At 38.1% G+C, this 24841-nt stretch overlaps 1 protein-coding gene across 2 annotated transcripts in view; it reads left to right on the forward strand.

Annotated features, from left to right (window-relative positions):
- Positions 1–340: 340 nt before the first annotated feature.
- RNF43 (ring finger protein 43) overlaps positions 341–24841 on the forward strand; it is a 61833-nt gene continuing 37332 nt past the window's right edge. Inside the window, exons 1-2 of one of the 2 annotated variants that reach the window (XM_082861306.1) lie at positions 341–895; positions 1956–2592. In XM_082861306.1, the coding sequence (XP_082717432.1) occupies positions 2341–2592 (252 nt within the window). In that variant the 5' untranslated portion in view covers positions 341–895; positions 1956–2340. The remainder of the gene's footprint in view (positions 896–1955; positions 2593–24841) is intronic. The other variant, XM_082861307.1, reaches the window with a different exon arrangement.

Here is a 24841-nt window from a genome sequence, read left to right on the forward strand (position 1 = left end):
TCTTTATTTCCTATACCACCATCTATGTCTCTTGGGGGCAGAAGCTGCTTACATGTCTGTTTGTGTGGCCCTGATTTACATGTGGTAGCTTGCTTACCCAGAGAAAGGTATTGAAGATTGAATTGGATGCAGTTTGGCTGTGGCTCAATAGAGGGAGTCGAGGAGCCGAGAGAGGCTCTCTTCTCAGCACCGGAACGTGTCTGGTGAAGTGTGCGCGCACCAGGCCCCAGCCAGCCAGGCGGAGGAGGGGCGGGATGGGGGTGGTTGCCTCTAGCTGCTCCACCCTCACTTTGTGTCAGCAGGTAGAGAGCGTGATTGCAGTCCCAGGGGAGGGAGTCAGAGCTAGAACACCAGTTACAAACCACAGGCTTCCTCCTCTAGGGAGCTGATCCAGAATTGTCTTTCTGGAAGGGAAGCACTCGAATCCTTCCGAACTTTCCAAGTCTATCCATGATGCAGAGACATTGCCCTCTGGGATTTTCTATGTTCCTGGTAGTGAATTGTTGCTGATGTATTTGCTACTTTGCTTCTTTTCTCTTTCAAGATTTGATCATTTTTACATGCTGTTCGGGGAGAAAAAGGACTTTTGTTAGAAAGGAGATTTCAGAAATGGTTTTGGATCCTCTAGAAGTGTTTTTAGAGTTCTTGGGGACAGTAGCTCTAACCTTGGAGTAAGTTTCTGCCTTTGACCTGCATGGATTATTTTTTCGGGCTGCGGAATTTCTCGGCACCTAGCTGCAGTGTGGGGCACTTGGTTTGGTTGCAGAGTAAGAAGGTGGAAGAATGAGCTGTACTTGGTTAAGCAGTTGAAACCTTTTTTTTGAGCAGGATCTTTAAAAGCATAATTGAATTTGTTTCACCCCCGTGGATTCCAGTGGGCCTGACAGCACAACAGGTTTGCAGATTTCTTTCGAAATTCTTTTTTTTTTCTCCCTCTGCCTCAGCAAAAGAAAAGAATCTATATCACAGGTTCATGTTCCATTGCTTGGCTTTTCAGCATTTATTCTGAAGACTTAATAAGATTTTTTAACTTGACCTCTGAACACAGTGGGCTTTGTGGTTGAAGTGCATTTGTATTTACTTAAGGGTGCACATTTTGAAATCTTAGAATAAGACGTTGTTTGTACAAAGACCCAAATTCTCAAGTGTGCCTAGAAATAGCACAGATCTACTCTACTCAGGTTTATTTTTACTTTTTCAGGGTTTTCTACTTAGAGGCTGTAGACTAATCACCTCCTTACTCCCCCTTTTATTCCCCACCCCCTCAAGGAATTTGAAAACGTGTTAGGAATAGTCCTTTGTTTTACTTATGAACCTAGAAAATTACAGATTATAAGATCTGGATAATAAAGTAGTTTCCAAAAGCATCTCATGGGAAATCAAAGTGCTTGGCATTCTCAAGCAGGAGCATAAAAGCTGGAATCCCAAAGAGAGAAGGGAAAATAAAGATAGAAATATGAATGTCAACTGGGAAAAATAATTGGAAAGCCAACCTTTTCAAATATTCTTCTAATTATGAAAGTTGGAAAAGCTTGTGATGCTCAGGTTTATCCTGTGACTATGTGAAGACATATAAATTAGCACCTAGTTTACAGGCAAATCTAGGTAGAAAATCTAAAAATCATAGTATATTTAAGTTCATGAAAAGTGTTGTAAGTTCAATGGGCCTGGAACTTTGGCTACAATGAAATACAGTTTAATGTTGAAACTTTTATGAATACATGTTGTAGCATCTTTGGACATCTCTCAAGGTGTGGCCTGAAATAGTGTTTCCTCTCCTTCCCCATTTTTTAAGAAAAATTCTCCTGTGATCTTTAGTCTTTTACTGTTGACAAATTTTGTGGCTTTAAAGGACCATCTCTTCGTTTTCTGAGCTGGAGATTTTCACTCTCACCTTTGATGCATGGCCTTAGTCATTTACTTTGCCTTGTTTTGTTCATTAACATTGGGTTTAGTGGCTCGAGAACTTGATGCATATGGAAGACCAGCACCAAGTGATCTGACATAATTAAAATTCAGGATGTGACATTCAACCTCAAGCAAAATTGAAAATTCCAAAGAGAAGCGGCGATATCTTTACTAATCATAGTGAAGATGGGAGAAAATGACATACCTGAAGCAGAAGTAGGCTGAAAATACCTTCTTCCCTGCCAGATCAGGAATACCACCTGTTCTTGGGAATATACTTTAGAGAAAGGAAGGACCAGAACTACGACTCGGCTTTCTGAAGCTGAAGCATAAGTTTCTTTTCCTCCGTTTGTCAGGATCTAGGAACCTGTGTTTGGTATTAGCTAGTGGAAGCAGTATGTATGGCCGAAGTGCATTGCTGCAGCTGGTAGCATGAGTGGTGGCCACCAGCTACAGCTGGCTGCCCTCTGGCCCTGGCTGCTGATGGCTACCCTGCAGGCAGGCTTTGGACGCACAGGACTGGTACTGGCAGCAGCAGTGGAGTCTGAAAGATCAGCTGAGCATAAAGCTATTATCAGAGTGATCCCCTTGAAAATGGACCCCACAGGAAAACTGAATCTCACTTTGGAAGGTGTGTTTGCTGGTGTTGCTGAAATAACTCCAGCAGAAGGAAAATTAATGCAGGTAAGGATGACTTTATTTTTTTTCACTTTCCATCTGTTTGAAATATGCCTTTCTTCTTTTGTCTGCCAAACCAAATTCCATACAAGGGCTCTGCTGCTTAGCTTTCTGTGTTTCATCTTGTTAAGTATATTACCTTACTGGCCTTCTAAAGCAAATTCTTATTTTATACTCGAGAAGAAACGTATAAATCCTGTATTTTATAAGATCATCTGCTTATTTTTAACTCTCGTACTACACTGCATTACATAGTAAGTCCTTTCTTTGCAAGTGATATATTTTGGACACTATTTTTTTATAGATGAAATATATGGGCTTGTATTTAATGAACCTGAGGATTGTACTTTACATCATGTTTCGATTTGAAGTGAGCACCGAGGAGGTTGATTTTAATGGTCAGTAGCACCCTGAAATTCTAGAATGTCCTTGGAGCAGATTTGATCAGTGTGTCACTTTTAAAATTCAGTCAAGCTTGAATGCTACGGCTGGCCTTATACCACGTGTGGCACCCTATTGCTAAGCCCAAAATGGAGAGGACTGGATTACAAAATGGACACAAGGTATAAACTTGCCTCCTGATCACTTTGGCCTTGTCTACACATAATTTTATTACTTCCAAAAATTTTAAATTTAACATGTTTTTTATCGACCCACAAAGTTTTTCAGACACAGTTTCTTAGGCTTTCACGTTGTGAATTTTGCCTATAACTCATTCATAGCCTACTCTTTATGTGTTTAGTGTATGAACTGACTGAAGCCACAGCATTTCATAGATGAATTGCTCATTCCCCATGGTGAAGATAGAGCCTTGAGGGCCCTACCTTTTTCATGTGGCATTCTAGTATCTTACTCTATAAAATTATGTTGCTTATTGATTAAAATTCATTTTATAAAAGGACATTTCTTGCTGTAGCTCTTAGTCACAGGTGAAAAATGTTAAATATCATTCATCTCAGCATCTAAGCTCAGATTTTTATTTTGTAACATGAACAGAACCAAAATATTGTATGAATTTAAATTTTTGTCCACTGAGAAGAAATAGATGAGAAAATTTAACAAATTATAGAACTCTCTTTGCCAAACACGGATTTTTACATATATGACTTATTGGCTCTTCATGATCACTTCTTAGGCAATATTTTGAAGCTGGGATAAGTGAAGTGGAAGAAGAATTGGGTGAAAAGGAAGGCTGTGCTATTTAGAAAAATAAACAGGCAAAAAGAATATATCTGGAAAAAAGTGTAAGAATTTTTGGATAAGAGTCTATTCACTTAAGTTGAACTTCAGGATAGAATTAGAAATATTTAAAAGTTGAAACCATAAATCATTTTGAATACAACAATTGGAAAGGAAACTTCCATCCTGACCTTGCCTAGTTAATACCTTGAGGCATGAGGTATGTGCTCCATTGTAATTTTTTGCCCTAAGTAATTTTACTATAGAACCATATTCTGGAGGCTCTGAGGTCTTTGGGAACCGTGCTAAGTTTTGTGTCTTATTAATGTCCTGTGGCAGCATATTCAATGGGTTAATTATATGCTGCTTAAAATAGTGTCTTTTATTTTAAATGTTTTGCCTTCTATTATCATAAAGCTCCACATAAAGGAAAAGGTATATGAGAGATACTAGCTGGCATTCTCTGCCAGTCTGTATCCTATCTTCTCTTATTTTGCCCTTTTTCTCACTCTGGTAAGTGTTGCTTAATCCTTTTTTTTTTTTTTTTTAACCTATTAACTTTGAATCTATCAGTGTACTTTAAGTACTGATTCTTTACTTTGTGAAGAGAGAATTTCATTGTATCTATTATTTAGCAAGGCCTTTCCAGGCTTTCCAATAGATAGTTTGCATCATTGGCAATTTTCAGTCTGTCTTCACCTTTTCTCTCCATACAAGCTTCGTCTAGGTCATTAATAAATTTGTACACTAGCCTAGTATTAGTCTCTGGAGACTTTCAGTATTGGTCCTGGTTTATTTTCTATTAATCAGTTTTTAATCTACAGTAATTACTGAATTTTCTTAATAACCTCTTATGAGAGACTATTTAAAAAAAAAACTTTTGGATGATATGCCTCAGTTCATTTTTATCCACTATTTGATTAACTCTTTCAAAGAAGTCTAGCATGTTAGGGACACATGGTTTACACTTCTAGAATCCATGCTGTTTGTTCCTTATCAGATTACACTGCAACACAGGTTTACTCAACTGTGGTTAACCAAGCCTTCCACTCAACTGAAGTTCTGTTTAAATGTCCTAGAGCTGTGCTTTGCTGCACTTTAGCTTTCTTGATGGGTATCTGTTCCCTGGTGTCACAGATCTAAAGGCAATCTTCTCTGTTGGCTTTGCAGAATTTGGGATAATTCTGTGTATCCTTCTACCTATGAATCATTCTAGTTGCCTGTTAAGTTTGATTATCTTCAAAGATGCAGTCAGGTCTTTGTAAAATTGGGCATGCTATGCATTGGGAGATGTAAAGTTATGAGAACAGTGATTTACAAAAATCATAATGACCTTGTTGTGGTTTCTGGAATTTCCAGAGAGTTTCAGAAAATCTGACATTTCTTTACATTTTGCTCAACTATTTCAGGGTATGTACTTTTTCATAAGGACCAAATTAACTGGACTTTCATTTGTATTACAATTTTAATTTTCCTTAGACAAAGAGAAACATCCCATGACAATGTGCCCCCAATTTGCTTAATAATAAAATAGGCCGTAGAACTGTCTCTAAAATAATTTTGCTTGTCTCAGCTTCATCTGATGGCTGTATGTACAAGGCTAGGCCTTGGTGAATTTTTGTCCTGATTCTTATTCCTCACTCTTTGTACTTAGGTCTCTCTTTACCAACAGTTATATCCATTGTACAAGATATGTTCAGAGTCTTAAATTATAATATTCTCTTTAAAGTACTAGGAGAAAGTCAAAATAGAAGAGGAAATGTTGCCTTGGCTGTATTCCTTTCATTTCTCAAGTCTTCTCTTTTCCATTTCAAAACTCCGCATCTTAGCCCTGACCAAATTATATTGCTTTCCTTTCTGTTTTGCCCAAGAGCTGCTTCTTTGCACGACCATATCATTTCAAATCCCTGTGCGCCTTTGTCATTGTCTTTAAAGTGTCTACTTCTTAGGTTTCCCCTACATTTGCCAAAATCCTGTCTCTCCCTCTCCTCTGATTTCTTTCTACTTTTTAAATCTTTGTTTCCCATTGAAATTTTATATTTAGGATAACCTTCCACCACTATTCTGCCTCAGTATTTCCCTAACTAGCCCTCAAAAATCCATGTCCAAAAAAATTTTTTTTGTAATTATGAGTAATGATGGATGTTAACTAAGCTTATTGTGGTGATCATTTTACTATATATATAGTATATATATATATATATATATATCAAATCATGTTATACACCTAAAACTAATACAGTGTTATATGTCAATTATATCTCAATAAGAAAAAAAAAGAGAGAATGTGGGAGACACACACAAAAAAATCCATGTCAAGGAAACTTTCAAGGATCTCCTCATTACTTGGCAGTGACTGATAAAGAGGACTAAATGATAGTGGTTTTACTATTATTCTTACTATTTTGACTGTTCATTTGACTAATTCTTCTTCTCCTGGTTTATACCATTGTAGAAGGAAAATGAGCTGGAGCTTGTGCATTGTCTCATTGTCCAGTTTTCTGGTTTGTTTACCTCTTATCAACATTTGTTTATATTATTTCTAAGTGATAATGTTGCTACCATTTTACCACTGTAAAAATGATTACAGTCCTATTTTCTTTCTCAATTCTTGTTCTTTATTAATAAATGTTACTTAGAGGGACAACTCAAATTAATCTTCCTTCTTCTCAAAGCAAAAGAGCAAGAGGATCTTTGTGTAGCGCAGGAGAGGTCACCGATTCTTTAACTATCACACTCTTCCTGCTCAGCTGGTTGTCCTGGATTTTCTTAGACTCCAGGTTAAAGTTATGATCAAGATTAGAATGTGCTGCCCTGAGGCTTCAGACCTACAATGGGAGCTGTGGTAGTGCAGCATTTGGCCAGTAGCAGTGAACACCTCCTGGACAAATTCCCCCTTGCACAATGTCTCTGCTTGCCCCTTCATTTTACCTATTAGTCAACACATAGTTATCCCATCTTTCCATTTTCACTTTATTTGTAGTCAGGGCCTGAAGTGAATTATTTGGGGAGGAAGAGAAAACTTTATAAGTAAAGTGTTAGCCAAAGCCAGAGAGACAATGCTTTATAGCAAACTGTAGTTGACAAAGTGCCTAAACTGTGACTAAAGGGACTTGACTTTTAGCTTTGACTCTGCCACTAAGTAGTTGGGTGATTTGGGACAAAATAGTTTTTTACCTTTCTAGGCTTTTTAGATTTCCCATCTGTAAAACTGAACTTGTGCTATGCACTTCACATGTATTAACTCATTGAATCCTTGTAATACCTTCATGAGAGAAATACAGTACTTTTTTTTTTTTGAGATTAGGGCAGATGTTTTTTAATTGAAGTATAGTTAATGTACAATATTATATAAGTTACAGGTATACAATATAGTGATTCACAAATTTTGAAGGTTATACTCCATTTATAGTTATTATAAAATATTGGCTATATTCCCTGTGTTGTTCAATATATCCTTGTAGCTTATTTTGTAATACATAGCAGTTTGTACCTCTTAATCCCCTACCCCTAGTCTGCCCCTCCCCCCTTCCCTCTCCCCACTGGTAGCCACTAGTTTGTTCTCTATATCTGTGAGTCTGCTTCTTTTTTTGTTGTTATATTCACTAGTTGGTTGTATTTTTTAGATTCCACATACAAGTGATATCATACAGTAGAAGTACAGTACTTTTATTTTTACATATTATAGGTAAAGAAACTGAGGCTCAAAGTGAGGCTCAAAGCTATTTGCTAAGATCTAATAGTAGGGGGCATAGCTGGAACTTGAACCCCAGAGCTCATGCTTTTCTAACTCTAAAATTCTGTACAGGGACTTCCCTGGTGGTCCAGTGGTTAAGACTTCACCTTCCAATGCAGTTGGTGTGGGTTTGATCCCTGGTCGGGGAGCTAAGATCCCACATGCCTCACGACGAAAAAAACCAAAACATAAAACAGAAGGAATATTGTAATAAATTCAATAGAGACTTTAAAAAAAATAAAATTCTGTACATCTACAAATGCCAAAGATGAACAAAACACCAGTGTAGGCTTTGTCTAAATGATGAATTTGTTTCCAGAATAGAAAGGAATGAAACTGCTGACTACTATTCTCTGCAATTGATCCAAACTATATAATATCCTGCTAACTTCTAATAATCTCTGTATTTCTTCTATTTCTCTCATTTGTGTTTCATTTACACATTTACAAAGATATTTACAAATCAGAATGTTTATTTACTTAGTATTTCCGTTTGAGTGGAACAACTTCATTACCTTTCTTTTCATTTTATAACAGTCTGTGGTAAGTTATCTTATATGGGAACCTAAAATAATAAACTTTGAAATAGTATGCATCTAACTGTCATAGTATGCATCTAACTGTTAGAATTCCTTGGAAGCAGAGATTTCAAAGATTTTGTGATTTTGCTTTGAGGCCAGCCTTTAAAAGAAGTATAAATATTCAAGGTACAGTCAACTCTTGGTTATTTATGTTAATGGCGGTGCAGAAAATTCAGTTAATTTATAATTGACTTTGGAGTGTAGTCAGAAGTACACCGTCAGATGTAAATCCTCTGTGCACACAAGCAATCTTAGGTGCTTGCCTTCTATGATCCCAGCTCAGAGCCTTCTTGATATGGCTTTGTTGTTAGAAGCATGGCACCCAGAAGAGAGAAGGAAGCTGCAGAATATTTTTAATGATAACTTTTCAAGTTAAGGAGATATCTCATTTATATAAAAGTACCTATCAGACAAATTTGTATATATAATAGTTCCGTACTTCATGTGGAAATCCAGCAAAATTGTTGTAAGTTCAAATTCATTAATCTTTGTGGTTAATCGGAGGTAATGAATGAGCTGTGCCCTTGGTTACTGCCCCTATCAGGCTACTTAGTGTCCTTTGAGCGGATTCTAGGGGTATGCATTTCCTTGGTTTTTGTGGTAAACTCTGTGTGTGTGTTGTAATTTTCTTTATCTACAAATTAGCCATAGTTAGCTTTTTATACAGTTTTAAAGATATCCCTGGGGCTCAAGGTTTTGTTTTTGTTTTTAATAAAAAGGCTTTACATTTCATTCACTGGAAAGTGTTTATTGGAACTTTCGTGTGCTTTTTTTCCCTCCTTTTACTCCCTTCAAATTACTAAGTACAGTAGAGGAAAAAAGATGTTATAAATGAGCAATGTACGATTATAAATGTTCTGTCAGGAACCAGAATTGGTAGCAGGGTATTGTCAGAGCAGTGTGTGCTGATGATGTTCCATCGAATTTATGTAGCAGTTTTCTTCCAAGAAGCTTGAAATGATTCACAAATACTTGCAAACCAAATACAGGTGATACTTACTCCATTTTATAGAAAAGGAAACTTAATGGGAGAGAGAAAGCAAGTTAATTATCTTAGAAGAAAGTTGCATAGAGATGGACCCAGTGTGCTTTGCAGGAGATAGACTAGTAATCCACTTTTTCAGTTATCCAAGGATGCGGGTTTCTCAGGGAAATCCTCAAAAGCTAAAATATTGTCCAAGGCTGAGATATCCTCTATTTGGACCGATGTTGCTCAGTTTGACAGTTCAGTTTCAAAGCTATTGGTGAAGCAGTTTGCCAGCTTTATGTCTCAAAAAGCCCTCTGAGCTAACTCTCTGACCTGCATTAATTGTTCTTTTGAGAATTGTTAGAGAACAAGCCAGTCTTTACAGTGACCGATAAGGCCCTTCAGGATCTGGCCTGGCACCTGCACCTTTACCTCCTCCCCGCTCACTCTACTCCAGTCACCCTGACCTCCTTGTTGTCCTTCAGTTAGACCAAGACTGTTGCCACCTCAGGGCCTTTCCACTTCCTAGTCCCACTTACAACCTGGGTATTTTCTTCTCTCAGTCTCAAATGTCAGCCCCGTGTCAGATATACCTTCTCAGTGAGGCCTTCCTAGACCATCCAATTCCGAAGGACTCTTCCTATTCCCCCTAGGGCTCATATTCTCCTTCCCTGCTTTATTTTTCTGTATAAACTTACTGCCATGTGACATGCTTTTATAGTTGTCTGCCTCCCCTCAGTAGACTATGAGCTCTGTGAAAGCAGGGATTTTGTCTCCTTAGTTCAGAGCTTTTTGGGACTAGGGCTTTAGTATTACTTAGATAGTGCCTTTGACACAGTAGGTCTTAGTAAATATTTATAGAATGAATATAAGGAACATTATGGTGGTGCTGAGTGGCTGTGATAGGTTGGACATAACTCTAGGATGAAGCAGATTTATTTATATCTCATCACATTTTTTAAAGTATATTGTGAAGTCAATTATTTTGAGTGCTTTGGGTTTGATAGAGCATGCTGTATTCCTTTATTTCTCTGACTTACTGACAGCATAGTGTCTCCTTGATTGTCATTTTCAAATTGTAAATATGGCTATAATCAGTATGTTTGAGGAGCTCCTTTACCCAGCACTTATTTGGTTTAATAACTAGCCCAACCCCTACTTTTTAGAAAATTCTAAAGACATAGACATAGAGAATGGACTTGAGGACACAGGGATGGGGAAGGGTAAGCTGGGGTGAAGTGAGAGAGTGGCACTGGCATATATACACTACCAAATGTAAAACAGATAGCTAGTGGGAAGCAGCCGCATAGCACAGGGACATCAGCTTGGTGCTTTGTGACCACCTAGAGGGGTGGGATAGGGAGGGTGCGAGGGAGACACAAGAGGGAGGAGATATGGGGAGATATATATATATATGCTGATTCACTTTGTTATACAGCAGAAACTAACACACCATTGTAAAGCAATTATATTCCAATAAAGATGTTAAAAAACAAAACAAAGAAAATTCTGATTTTCCAAGAAAAATGGATTGGACTACTGATTTAAAATCTGTGATTATAAGATATTAGCATGTATCCAAAGGACCTCACCTTCTTAGTCCTTAGGCCTGTGATTCCCAATTCTAATTTTGAGATACCCTAACACAGTGGTTTTCAATCTTTTTTTTTCCATTCTTTTTTCCCCTAAACTATTTGGTGGGGTGGGAGTGGGGGTCACTGGCCCCTTTGAGAATGTGCTGAACGTTATTGACCATATGTACTTAATGTAAAGTTTTGCGTAAAATCTCAGTGAGTTGAGAGAATCTCTGAGACACATGTAGTAATCTAAGGACTCCAGATTAAGAGCTGTTATCCTAGAATAATCCCAATTATTTCAAGAAATGAAACCAAATTCTCAAAACTAATTTACCCTCAGTTTACTTAATTTAAAAAGTATTTGTGTACATTACTAGAAGTTAAACAGACAACAGTATTACAGTGCAATTATAAGAAGGTTAGCCTGACCTAAGATGACCTTAGATATAAAAATTGGTATCTGACAAAGATCTGCTCAAATATAGTGTAGTAAAGGGATTGTGCTCTCCAAATATCAGGTGAAACTGCATCAACTCAAGAAATGCTTACAGCCCTTCATCATGGTGGTTTCACTGAAAGGCCCACAAGAATAAAAGACATTTTCCTAATTTGTTTTGACATAAGTAGAACAATTGTGGCTTTATGTGTTTATTTGGTTACTGAAGTCAGAGAACAGAGGCTGTAAAATGAGCTAACTTTGGTTACTTACCATCAGTTTCTCTTCTGTCCTTTAGACTCCATTGCTTTTCCTAAGGTGTAGGAATCCTTGGGCCCTTCAATTTCTATTCGCTATAATGGAAAACTTTGAATCTCTTTTAAAAAGTTTATTGTTTCTTGCTTGTTTGTTTTTAAATAACAGATAAGCTACTTTACATACTCTTATTTTTATCTGGGTTTTAAACATTACAGTTCATTTTGTTTTGTTTGATACTTTTTAATATATTAGAGTCTGTGTTTAAATTGCATATTCAAAAACACCAAGATAATCAAAGTGATTTAAATTAGGGTTTTTAAAATTGTAAACACAATGTGTCACATTTTTCCTGGATAATAATTAGATTATTTAGGTACTCTGATCCCTAAATCTAAAGCAGTGGTCCTTGTTCAAGATGGCAGCCTATCTATCTTCAAGACCCCTGTTCGTTTTTAAAAAATTTAGAGTACTTCTGTTATGATGGAAACCAACCATATACTACTGTAATTTTAAGTAGCATATTCAGTTATCATGCACCTATCAATTTTGTGCATGCTGTTATATCAAAAGGGTACTATTGTGCGTATATAAATTTATGATCATTGAGAAACACTGTTGCTATTGTTATTTCTGTAGAATAATTTGGATGAGACTGAAGGCCTTATGTTTTATGCCTACTGATCTTGCTATTTCCTAAAAAATGATTACAGATTTCCATTCTTTTATCACCTAAACTATTTTCTACAGTCTTATGAATTATCCACTCTTAAAAAGAAATCTTTTACATGGTTCAAGTTTCATGTTCTTTCACTTTTATATCTTCTACTTAGAATCATATTGGTTATCTGACTTTAAGAATCTTGTGGCCAAGTTCTTTTTAATTTTGTGAAGGACTTTGTTGTCCTTTTACTGGAATTAGGTCCTCTTCAGTTTTCCATACCTGGGGTAAAATACAGTTTTGGGTGGGAGGGCAGAGGCACAGGCTATTCCGTTTGTAAAATATAAACATCAAGTTTCAAGCTAGGAAAAACACCTAATCCAATCATTTCATTTTACAGATGAAGAAGTAAACCCAGAGAGATTAGTGGTTTGCCAGTCAAAGAACTGCCAATCTACTACCATATCTTACTGGCCAGCGTTTTTAGCAAACCTTATTTATTTATTTTAAACTTTTTTGGGTCATTGCAGGAAGATTAAAAAGAAGATGTTGGCAGAGATTTTCCCCCTGAACATTCCATTAAGAAGATATGGAGTGCCGTAGGGTTTCTTTCCTCTTTGATCCCTAGTCAACTAGAAGGCATACTTTAAAACAAAGGAACAAACAAAAAAATACCTTGCTGCAATTTAGCATTACTTTACATGGTGCATATGCATAAAGTAATTTACGCCATAGACTCACTGCACCAGGTGGCCTTTTGTCCTGGATTGTCTCCTCAAAGCAACAGAGGCTCTTTATAAAGTCTAGGCCAGGAAACTTACCGAGATTGGGGGTGCACTGGAGTCTCTCCATGTCTTATACTGTGGGTCTCCTACTGTGTACCAAACGCTGTGGCAGGTCCTGTGGGAATACAGAGAACAGCACCCTAGCCTAGTCCAACTGAGGAGTTACACCTTCGACAGCGGAAATCAGTATGCGATGAATGCCAAACAAGAAGTGCACGCATAAATGAGTTAGCGTGCCAATTTTCATTTTCTCAGGAGTCATTCAAATGACTGGGGTGATTCTGTCTCAAGATCCCCTATGACTGAAGGAAAAATAAACAAAAACCGTAAAATTTTAACCCAGGCAACTTCAAGGAGCTTAAATCTAGAGGACAACTACACCCCAAACAGTCATACCTTCTAATTTTCACTTCTATCAGTTAAGTATAGCTTATAATATTGCCTGTAAAAATATTCCTGTATGTATAATACTCATCAGTAGCATTTTCTGTAGAAGTCCAAATAACTAAACACCATGGCTTTCTTTTCAAATTGCAAACTGACTTTCTAAAATGTACGAGAAGTTTCTGTTAAGTTGCAGTAAAATTAAAACAGAAAATTTAGCTTTAAACAGAATTGAACACATTGGGAGTTCTGTTTGAATTGATAATCTAACTGGCTCGTTTTAATTCTTTGTAAACTGCATAAAGGAAGAAATAAACACTAGGACTATGTAGAAGGTGAAAAGTATTTGAATATCATCTCTATTTTGAAAACTTATTTCAGTATCAAGATTTTTATTATTATTATTGACTTCAGTCATTATTATCTGTTATTCCCATTCTCTTGGGTTGGTTATGTATAATATGAGGGCTATAGAGACCAACTCAAGAAGAATATACCTGTCTGCTATGACAAAAACATTAGGTTATTACCTGCTGTGAAGTTAGTAAACTGTATGGTATACGTCATATATTTTTATTGTCATTGGACATTATTTGAAATTTAGTTGTCCCCCTTTGGATATATGAAAAGTCCGTAGGTGCCTCATGACCATTTAAAAGGTAAAAGCAAGTCACTTAACCTTTCATCTGTTGGGGTAGGGTTGGTGGGGTAAGTAAATGATCTTTAAGTTCCTTTCCAGCTGTAGACATTTAGAGGTTATACTTATTTCAGAAATAGTCTTATTTTACAAAAGGGACGTGTAACTTGCTTATTTATTTCTTTTCCCTGAGATAAAATTGATTTGGTAGGTGGTACAAAAAATCTGACCAAATTCCTTAAAGTCACACAACAAATTAGTAGGAAAACTAAGCACAGACTCAGTTGCACTTCTAGTCCTTTGGTCCTATACTATGTTTACATTCGGTTAACACACACAAAAAGGGCTTTTTCTCTGGAGTCTTATATTTTAAAATATGTGTAGTGGATTGAGGACCCTTATTCTAAATCCTTCATCAAGGCTGTCCCAGTGACCAAACCACACTGACTTCAATCACGAACCTACATCTAAGTGAATCTGAACCTTTGAAAAGGCTTGAAGAAGCCAGAGGTAACCTAGAGCTGTAGTCGTAGAAGGAGGATGGTGAATCTGATCCTAAAATCATTTGTAAAGTGGAATTATTAGAAATAAGTTGAATAGTTACATTAGACATAAGATTTCAGAAAAGCTGATAGGTGTTCATGTGTGGAGTTGAGGGTTGGAGCTTCAGTAAGTAAGCATCTGGAGGCATCTGGGAGGAGTGGAAACGGGGCCATCTGATTAGTAACTGTGCCTTGTTATTAAACCGTGACTTTCTGCATTGTGTATCCCCAGAGTTGGAAAACTTCCGCTGGCAAAAAAAAGAGAAGGGCTGCCGTGCTGTTGCTGAGGGCCATACAGTAGACACAAAAGCGCCTTCTTAGAGGCCTGCAGCAGAGGCAGCTTGTACAGGCAGGCCCATTCCTCTCAAAGACTGGGAATCAGATTCTTTCCCCAGGGGGTTTCCAACTAGTTTGCACTTCAGAAAAATCTTTTCTTTCTCCTGCTGTTCACGCCCTGCAAAGAATTTTCTTCCAACCAAAGAAATTGTTTTATAATCAAAGATCCTTGTCCTTAGTTGTTGGACATCAAAGAAAGTTTGGAGGAGACTGGGGGATTATGTGAGTGCCTAGAATTTATTTTGAATGCAAACTTGCAACATTAGCAAGTCCCCCAAAGAATATACTCATTTCAGAGCTGGGAGAGAGCCTAATATAACTAAGTCTCTATTTTTCCTTGGTTGCATATACGCCGGTAAGATACAAATGAGTTGAGCAGCTCTATCTGGACTTAACTCCTGTTACATTTGGTCCTTGAGGTTCTTACCAAGGGAAGAGGTACCCGTACTCCACCTACCCTTTTAAAACCTGATATTAGGGAACATCAAAATCTATTGAAACAAACAAAAAACCTCTTTTTTAACCTTCAATACTTCAACTCTTGGGAATTTGGGGCTTCTCCCAGGGCAGTTGATAATATATAACCAATGTTGAGAGTCACATTCCCTACATTCCCTACTGTCTCCGAGGTGCTGTTGGTGTCATTTTCTCCCACAAAGGAAACCCTCAGCACCCTGAGGGCCTGAACTCAGGTCTTGGCAGGTAAATGAAGGAGGAACTTACTTCTGGATTTAAACTGTTTGGTTGAGTCAGGCGTAAAAAGGCACAACCATGTTAAGTACCAGCTTCACAGTCTTACCTCTGGGGCCCGAATAGGAAGAATTTATCAGTTAGGGAGAATGAAGACTGTAACTTTAAAAAATTATTTTCTGGGTAAGAACAATGATTCACTTGATATTTTGGTTCTTGCACTTCGGGACATTTATAGGACCTTGTTCTCAGATTATGGCTCCTTCTTAAATATCCTTCTCTGAATCTATGAACTTTTTCAAGTTTTTCTGGAATCCATTTATACATTATCTAACTTTCCTTCCTAGGGCAGATTAACAACAGCAAGAACAAGAATTAGGAAAAATAAAGTGATGGATAGGGCAGATTTAGGCAGAATTATGCCCTGGGCAACGAACATTCTTGTTATTTTGATCTTGGCTCTGTGGTTATGAACAGAAAAGAGTATGTGCTCTAGAAGACTTCCAATCTCTTTCTATCCCTTCATAGCAACCACAAAGTAGTGGTTGGAAGTACAATTCCAGGAACACCAAAAATGCTCACAGTTTCAATAGTGCCCCCGCAAGGATTCTCTGAGTACTCTTCCTCGTAGCCTTCTTGTGGTGTCCTTGCTGTTAGGAGCCCACATCATCAATCACAAAGGCTTGTCCTGAAGACAAACCTGGTAAAAACGTCAGTTCTCTGTCCTTGCCACCAGAAACAATCTTTTATATTTTACTGTGTTCTGGCCTAACATGCTATAGTTTTTTTTAGACAAATACAGTCTCTTGGATGGACTCATCAACTCATGATGCCCACAAAACTTTAAGTGCACGTGTTTATAGTACTAAGAACGTAAGGCAGGATTGTGTGGGGTAGGCAGGATTTGCCAAAGGTTTTTATTCCACTCAGCAGTACTAACTTGCCTGTGCTACTCCTATGCAAATATGAGATTGTAATTTTCAGGTTTTTTAAGCACTAAGAGTATATGGAGAAAATTCACTGAAATGTAAGCGTGTCCCTTTAACTTATATACGGGAATAAATAGGGACTTGGACTATAAGGGAAGAGCACAACCTGAAACTGACCTTTCATTCTAGTCATCTCCTTTCTCCTGAGTTGGTGTATTCTTGAACCAAATTAACGTTATTATAGAAAATGCCCTAGTTTTTCAAGCAATAACAATCTTCAAGGTATGGAACAGGATTTGGCGTTTTGCTTCCATTTTTATTGTTTTGTTTTCTAAAGGGAATTTTGAATTGGAGCCTGTCTGGCAGGATTCCATACTTCTACCAAACCACCTGTCCTGGCAGAGACAATGGAATCCAAAGTCAAGTTCTTTATGACTGCACCTGCCTTGTAAGTGCTGCCAGAAGATCTGATTTTCTCCTGTTGCCAACCTCTACCCTGAAACTATAGTAGTTGGCACCCGAACAGTGGGTGCATACAACCCAAATTGGGACTTGGATGTCCCAATTCAGTACTAGTTCAGTACTAGTACTAGTTCTCCCATTGACTTTTTTTTTTTAATTTATAAATTTATTTATTTATTTATTTATGGCTGCCTTGGGTCTTTGTTGCTGCGCGCAGGCTTTCTCTAGTTGCAGCGAGCGGGGCCTACTCTTCGTTGCCGTGCACGAACTTCTCATTGCAGTGGCTTCTTTTGTTGCAGAGCGCGGGTTAGGTGCACGGGCTTCAGTAGTTGTGGCATGCAGGCTCAGTAGTTGTGGCTCGCGGGCCCTAGAGCACAGGCTCAGTAGCTGTGGCACACGGGCTTAGTTGCTCTGCGACATGTGAGATCTTCCCAGACCAGGGCTCGAACCCATGTCCCCTGCATTGGCAGGCAGATTCTTAACCACTGTGCCACCAGGGAAACCCTCCCATTGACTTCAAAGGTAGTCTTTTGCATCGCATTCAATGATTATTTTACTGTTTGTCAAATGGAGGAGATGAAACCTTCTGGTCCACTTGGTTTTCAAGCTTTTTGTGAGTCTCTGTTAATGATGATGAATCATTTGGTATTTTACTATTTGGAAATTGTCCTGTGCAGTTATGCACCTCGTATGCATGAAGGAGAGTATGATCTACTTAAAGGAGATCAGGAACATATCTCTGAAGTCAGAACAGCAGGCAGCGTTTCCAGGAGTGAGAAGCCACCATTGTTCCTCCTTCTTTTTCCTTTTCCCAGAAATGTCAGTTACCCTATGGGCCGCCAGCTGAATGCTCTCTGATTAGGCAGCTGTCGTGGAAGCAGTCTAACTTCCTTGATGAGGACTTTTCTCCTTTTGAATTATCAGAGTGTTTCTTGGGTTCCCTTAGGGTAGAGTTACTTCATTATCTTCTAACTTTATATGTAGCTGGAGGCCTTCTGGCCTAAGCTCATAATTTTTATCACCAGTCAGGTAATTGAAGATAATATGCCCGCCAAATAGTGCTCTCTGTATGGTATCCACATATGATGATATGATAATAAGGCACAAAATGCATTGTAAAATGAGTGGCAGCATCCTGCAGTGAAAAGAGCTCTCAGTAGTCTTGTGTTTCCGTCTCAGCTCTGATCCTTCTTAGCTTTGTGACCTTAAGGAAAATTGCTTAACCTCTTTGAGTCTGTGTCCTCATAAGTAAAATGGGGATAATAGTAATAAACAGTCTGCCTACCTGAAATGAAATAATGTATGAGAACTGTCTTTGAAAATTGCAAATGTAAGGTAGTATTGTTATTAATAGTAATTAGACTTGAGCTCTTTCTTTTTTTTTTTTAAAGATTTTTTTTTTGATGTGGACCACTTTTAAAGTCTTTATTGAATTTGTTACAATATTGCTTCTGTTTTATCTTTTGGTTTTTCGGCCACGAGGCATGTGGGACCTTAGCTCCCCGACCAGGGATAAAACCCGCACTCCTGCATTGGAAGGCGAAGTCTTAACCACTGGACGGCCAGGGAAGTCCCTTAAGCGCTTTCTTTTTTATTTATTTGTCTGTTTGTTTGTTTGTTTATGGCTGTTTTGGATCTTCGTTGCTAGTTGCAGTGAGCGGGGGCTACTCTCCGTTTCAGTGCGCCGACTTCTCATTGTGGTGGCTTCTCTTGTTGCGGAGCATGGGCTCTAGGTGCGCGGCCTCAGTAGTTGTGGCTCACTGGCTCTAGAGCCTGGGCTCAGTAGTTGTGACACACGGGCTTAGTTGCTCTGCGGCATGTGGAATCTTCCCAGACCAGGGCTCGAACCCGTGTCCCCTCCAGTGGCAGGCAGATTCTTAACCACTGTGCCACCAGGGAAGTCCCAAGCTCTTTCTTATTCACCTAATTACTGTAAGAAATATTATTAAGTTTGAGGGTTGTTGATTTAGGCTCAGTTAACCTGTTTGAATTCAATTTGGCATTATCCTAAAATGACTAAGCAAAACTATTTGTTTTTTAATGTAGCTAAGAAGACAAAGCTTTAGATTAAAAATTTTGTGGGCCAAAAAGCTGATTAAATTAACCATAATGTAATAACAGGTAGCCTTGGTGACTTAGAGAATGACTAATAGTGTAGAGGTTCTAGGGTGGGAACTTAAGTTCTGTAACTGCCTTGTTTGTGCTGTGGTGAATCACTTGCCCTCCCTGGACCTTTGCACATTGGTAAGGCCATTACCTTCCTTCCATGGTCAATGAGGTAGTAATCAGCAACACAACGCAAAACAGCTACTTTCTACTTTTCAGAGTCAGAGGGATCCTAGAGCCGTGTTACACATCACTTTTACATTTTCATTTTTTTGAAATTTTGGAGTGTTTTTTTAACGGCTGCTACCCTGAAACAACTGCTCAGAATACTGAAGCTTCAGCTGTCCAGCTTTGCAGCAATTTTCCAAGGGCTAGAAGGGAAGGAGTTTGGGATTATCAAGGCAGCTAATTCACCCAGTTCATTATACTTGTATTGTGCTGGTCTCAACATGTTGTTCTTTGAAGCTCAGCAGATGAGGTTCTGTAGCCTGCTTGGAGATTATCCCACAAGTCCCCAAGACTCCCAGTTCCCCATCTGAGAAGTATTAGATCAAAATGAGAATAAGTAGTTTCAGTCATAGCACCTATGAAATATTTGTGGCCTGGGAATCATTTGCAGGTAAAGATCATTGAGTCGTCTCAGGGACTAATATTATGCTGTGTGGAAAATCTGTATTCCATACTGTAACTTTACCAATCTGAAGCCTCCCCCCCCAAAAAGGTAAATAGTGGGATAAAGGTAATTATGGGTTTTCTCATCTTTTCTACTTACCTGTTCCCTGTTATGATTAAACACACATAGCTTATAACTCTTTTAGAAACAAACTCAATTACCATTATTATCCTTTCAACGCTTGCATGGTATTATAATCCATTTCAATCACAGTGGGACATAGTGGGAGTCAGGAGGCAAGTGCGTATGGGGGAAGATGGAGAGAGGCAAATGTTTTCCCTTCTATTGGTTTTGGGAAACATCCTTCTTCTCTGAAGGTACTTCTTGGGGAAAACTGTTTTCTTCTTAAGGCCTAATAAAGATTAGTGAGAGATGTCTGCAAAGCATTTGAAGCGCTTTGAAATAAAGACATGGATAAACATTCAGTATCACTGTCATTATCATTAAAAAGGAAAGCCCAGCATGTGATGTTTTGGGTCACTTCCAGCGGTCTTGTTTGATGTTCTTAGTTCCTTTTTTGACCTTTACCTCTTGATATCTTTATACATTTATTGAGGCTGTTGGACAAAGTCTTGAGATCCTAAGCAATATGGTGTTAAGAATGAATGACTGCTAGCCTCCATTTTTTATGGGTGGAATGCCTGAAAATGTGTTTAAAATGAGCAGTTAAGGTTTCTATCTTTGGATACCTGTTGTTCAAGTTTGGCAATGTTGGTGGCAAACTTAATTTAGTATCTGATCATTTGATTTTTTTTTTTCCAATTCTATTCCCTACCTTGGAACCAGAGTTTTAAAGGAAATTTTTCATTAAATAGAATAAATACCAAATTAACTAGGATTTTTTTCTGTACTGTGCTTATGAATTAGAGATAAATGGAAAGAATGAAGCAGATATAAAGGATCTAAAAAACAAATACTGTAAGAACTTCTGGAAATAATATAAGTACTTCCTAGGGACACGATAAGTTCCGGCTTCTTGTATGTCAGAATGTAAATTATTTCATGCTAAAAATGACCATAATGATATCCTTGTAGTGTTACAAGAACCAAAGATACTAAATAAAGGCTAAATTATGTTCAGTATAATGTATTTAAGTGATAGTGTGTACCAATACATTTTACTTATTTGCACCTTGGCCTGCAGGTTCTTAGTTCCCCAACCAGGGATTGAACCCGGGCCCTGGCTGTGAAAGCACTGAGTCCTAACCACTGGACCACCAGAGAATTCCCAGTACCAATATATTTTAGAAAGGTTTTCAATAGTACAGATTGAATTTAAAAGGACTTCCTTCTGGTCTTTGGAAGTCTGAATAAATCACAAAGTTTTATTTTGTGCCTTCTATACTCAAGAACTTGTGCTAATCAGAATATCCTGTCCTCTGACTGGCAGTTCTATTTGAGAATTGAGTAGAATTATCACTCTTTTTTTTTTTTAATGCTGCTGCTTTTTTTTTTTTTTTTTGAGTTTATGGGGTTACTGTGTTGTTTTGTAAAAAAAAAAAGTGGGCACATTCTTCATAACTCTAGTTAATGAATTGTTTATTTGTTTTAGATTTTAAATGCTTATCCTACAGTCACATTTGCTCATACACACATGTATTTTTCCCCTCTAGTCTTTCAACTGAGTTTGTTTTTTTCAGTTCCTACCCCAATTTCAGCATCTCTACTTAGGCGCACAGATTTTTTTATTTCTCAGCTTAGATGTCACCAAATAAATGTAAAGTAGGAAAACAAATTGAAATTTTCCATCAGAACCAAAGGAACGCAACAGAAATTGAAGATGAGGGTGGTATATATCATGTTAACCACGAATAGAAAATTATTTGACATTAACATCATGTTTAGCTTTATGCAAAAGCAACCACCCTGAAAGTACTATGGTAATGTATATGTTTGTATGATATACACATAAACACTCATTTTCAGTCCTTTAGGGGAAACTACTTCCTTTAAGCAAACCTTGGATCAATCTCTGAAAACAGCTGCCTTTGGAGACCCTTAAGCCAAATTAATTATCTGGCCTTTGAAATTTTGCCTATTGAGAGGATGGTCACATGCAAAATGGATAACTTTAGGACAGTCCCCCCTCTGTATTCTCTTCCCTGGAGCTTCCTCTTTCACTTATTATTTTAGTTAATATCACTTAGCAGAAAAAAATTACTATTTGTGATCTCTTCACAAACTGTCTTTCTGTTTCAGACTTGTCTCAGATTTAGCACGTTGGAGCTGAGTTCTCTTTTCTGTTCTGCTCACTCATCTCACCTCAGTTGTGTTGGCTGTCTCTCTCCTTAAGAGTTTTAACCTACATGAGGGTCCTTCTGTTTTCTTTCTCTCATTTTCATTTTGGGACCACCAAAAAAGTCTGTGCCCACTGTCAGATAAAATGCCTCTTCTCACTATGAAAGGTTACCACTTTTGTGTCCTCCATATTACGTTGATCTTATTCAGTTGGGATTTTGATGACCAGGTCTGTTCCCTTCTATGTCATGTACTGCACCAGGTTCACTGTATGTGTTCAGTGAATGCCATCAAATAGCCATCATTGTGTTGAACAGGTTGGTGTGTTGCTGCCATTGTTCATCTGTTTTCTGCAGGCTGCATTAACAGGCAACTGCATGCCAGATTACATGCTGACAGCTGTGTCTTCCCATCAGAAAATGATCCTTTTTCCCTGCCTATCAAATGAAAGCTTAGTTTTTAGAGAAAATTACAAAATACAGAAAATGAAAGAGAAGAACTGAAATCACAGCATCTGCGGTTTCTCTATCCTTAATGGCAAGGCAGCTTCCTAGAGGATTTTATTGTAATATGTTGATGGAATGTTTATAGTCATCCTTTTGCAGTTTGTTTAGAAAGTAGTTTCTAAGCAGCAGTTCCCGCATCATCTAGAAAACTTTTAGCTAGAGAAACCACATTCCTTTTCTTTCTCAAGCTGAAAAACCACTCATCTTTTTTTTCCTTTTTTTTTTTTTTTGAGTTTAACACTTGGTCTTTATGGTGAGAGACTAAGTTACATGATCTTCCTTGTAAAAGGATGTTTCTCAGATTTTTGTGTTTTATAGCTTTCTGATTTCATTGCCATGGTCGATGTACTTATCAGGGAACTGTGACTATCTGTAGGAGTTCAAGTGTACACTGTAAAAAACTATCCCTCAAAAGAAGGAATAATTTCATAGCTATTGCTGTGATAGTAGGTTTGGATGCGTCTTACCCTGGATCCAGACCTCTGAAATAATTGAGTCATGTGTATGTTTAAAGCTAGGGAACTTACCATCACGTATTGCCTCACATCGACAATACCCTTTCCATAATCTTTGGATAGGTAGGTCATGCCATGACAGACTATTTGGTTCCCTCAGAGCCATTACTTTATATTTTTCCCCAAAGGAATTTCAGTTCCTGTTTAATATTTGCTAGTTTTACTAGGTACTGAGGCAGAGAGGTAGTAGTAGTATTCTCCGTGAAGAAGGAAATCAGTGTTTCTTATCTATTTTCCATATATTGTCAGTCTGTCTAAACAAACCACTATATGGAAACCTGATAAGGGACATTGTTTTCCTCTTGATATACTTGCCTGCTCAGCTCACCATACCCCACTTTGGAGAACCCTGTGGTAGAGTTTCAGCTCTCTAGATAAGGTGGAATATCTGTAAAATAGCTGAACCACTGAGCCTCCATAGATTTTCAAAACCCTGAAGGCGAGAGGAATTGGGAAGATGAAAGGGGGCCATTTCCCCAAAGAGTCCTAAAGTTCAAAGATGCAGCTCTGGGGTTCCATGGAGCCAGTGCATCTGGAGCAGCCCAGTTCCTGGAGAGGTAACTGTTGCACTATAGCCTTCCTGCTGTTATCCTCTAAGGTATTCATCTAGGTGGCCCTTGCCCTTCCACCGTGAATCATCTCCTCAAGTCCTTCTTTCCTTTTGTTGGCTGCTTTGAACTTCTTGTGTATTAATCTCCTTTACAAAGCAAGGGCTCTAAGCAGGGAATAGTAAACACTCTAGGTAGACTTTCACCCACGCTGTGTGAGAAGGATTGTTGAACTGTCGTGTTCTGCGTATTTCAAAACTGCCAAAGAACTCTAAGTTCTTGCTTACTTGATTTCTTCTGTTTCTCTGATAACTTTGTAAATGATTTCTCTCCATTTGTATAATATCCAATGCATCATTTTTCTTCATTCTAGCTGTTGTCAAGTCTTTGATAACCATCAATACAGAGAGGCTAGAGACATATTTTCTTTCCTCTTGAAGCTATTTTTCTAGAAGTGTTTGGGGCTAGATTCTAAGGGATTGTCTGGAGTTTCTTTATAAAATTCACCATCAATTGAGAGGATTTACTTTTGTAGTGTTACCTCTCAAGGTTACCACTGACTCATATTCTTTCTACAATTTCAGTGCAACCAAGATTTCGATTTGTATTTCAAAAGTCAAAATGAACTCTAATCTTTCCCTAGGAGAGAAGGGTGTCCCCAGTAGGTAGGAGCAACCCAACAGTATCCAACTGTGTTTTTATTCAAGGCATGGTGCCAGTAAATGCACCTGGGTTGTGGTCTTGTAGAAAATGTAAAACATTACAGTGAATCTCAAAAATCCAATCAGTCAGTTTCCTGACCTACACTATAATCAAAACAGTAATGTCAAGTTTATCTCCACCTCAAGGTAGGTAGTCTGAAGAATAGTCTGAACATGAAGACCTGTCCTCCACTACACAGGGTGGGTCACTCGTTGCTCCATAATAGCAACATTACCAGCAAGTTAGGACAGGAGAAGAAAACAGCCACAGCCAACAGAAGCAGCAACGGAATTCAAGGAAACACAATGTACTAATGATTTCATATATACACGTGTATATATATGTGTGTATATAATATTGTTATAATATTATACATGGATAAAAGAGCACGAATTGCATCCACTGTCCCCAAATTTTCTTGTGAGAGCATTTTGTGATAAGTTTTATGATGTCTGTTCCCTCAGTGTCAGACCACGTATGGAAATAAAAAACCACATAACCCTCCTTAGATTTTGAAGACAGGTATTCCTCTTTGAGAGAGTTGTAGTAATGATAACAGTTTTGGGGTGAATGGGCAACTATCATATATTGGCTTTAGACTTATAGGTCTTAGTTGCCATTTATTCTACTTTCAAGTGTATTCAGAGGCCAACAGGTACTTAATAAAGAAATAGGGACTTCCCTGGTGGCGCAGTGGTTAAGAATCCGCCTGCCAGTGCAGGGGACACGGGTTCAGGCCCTGGTCCGGGAAGATCCCACATGCTGCGGAGCAACTAAGCCCGTGCGCCACAACTACTGAGCCTGTGCCCT

Source organism: Leucopleurus acutus, assembly GCF_964270905.1.
Source record: "Leucopleurus acutus genome assembly, chromosome: 19".
Classification (NCBI taxonomy): domain Eukaryota; kingdom Metazoa; phylum Chordata; class Mammalia; order Artiodactyla; family Delphinidae; genus Leucopleurus; species Leucopleurus acutus.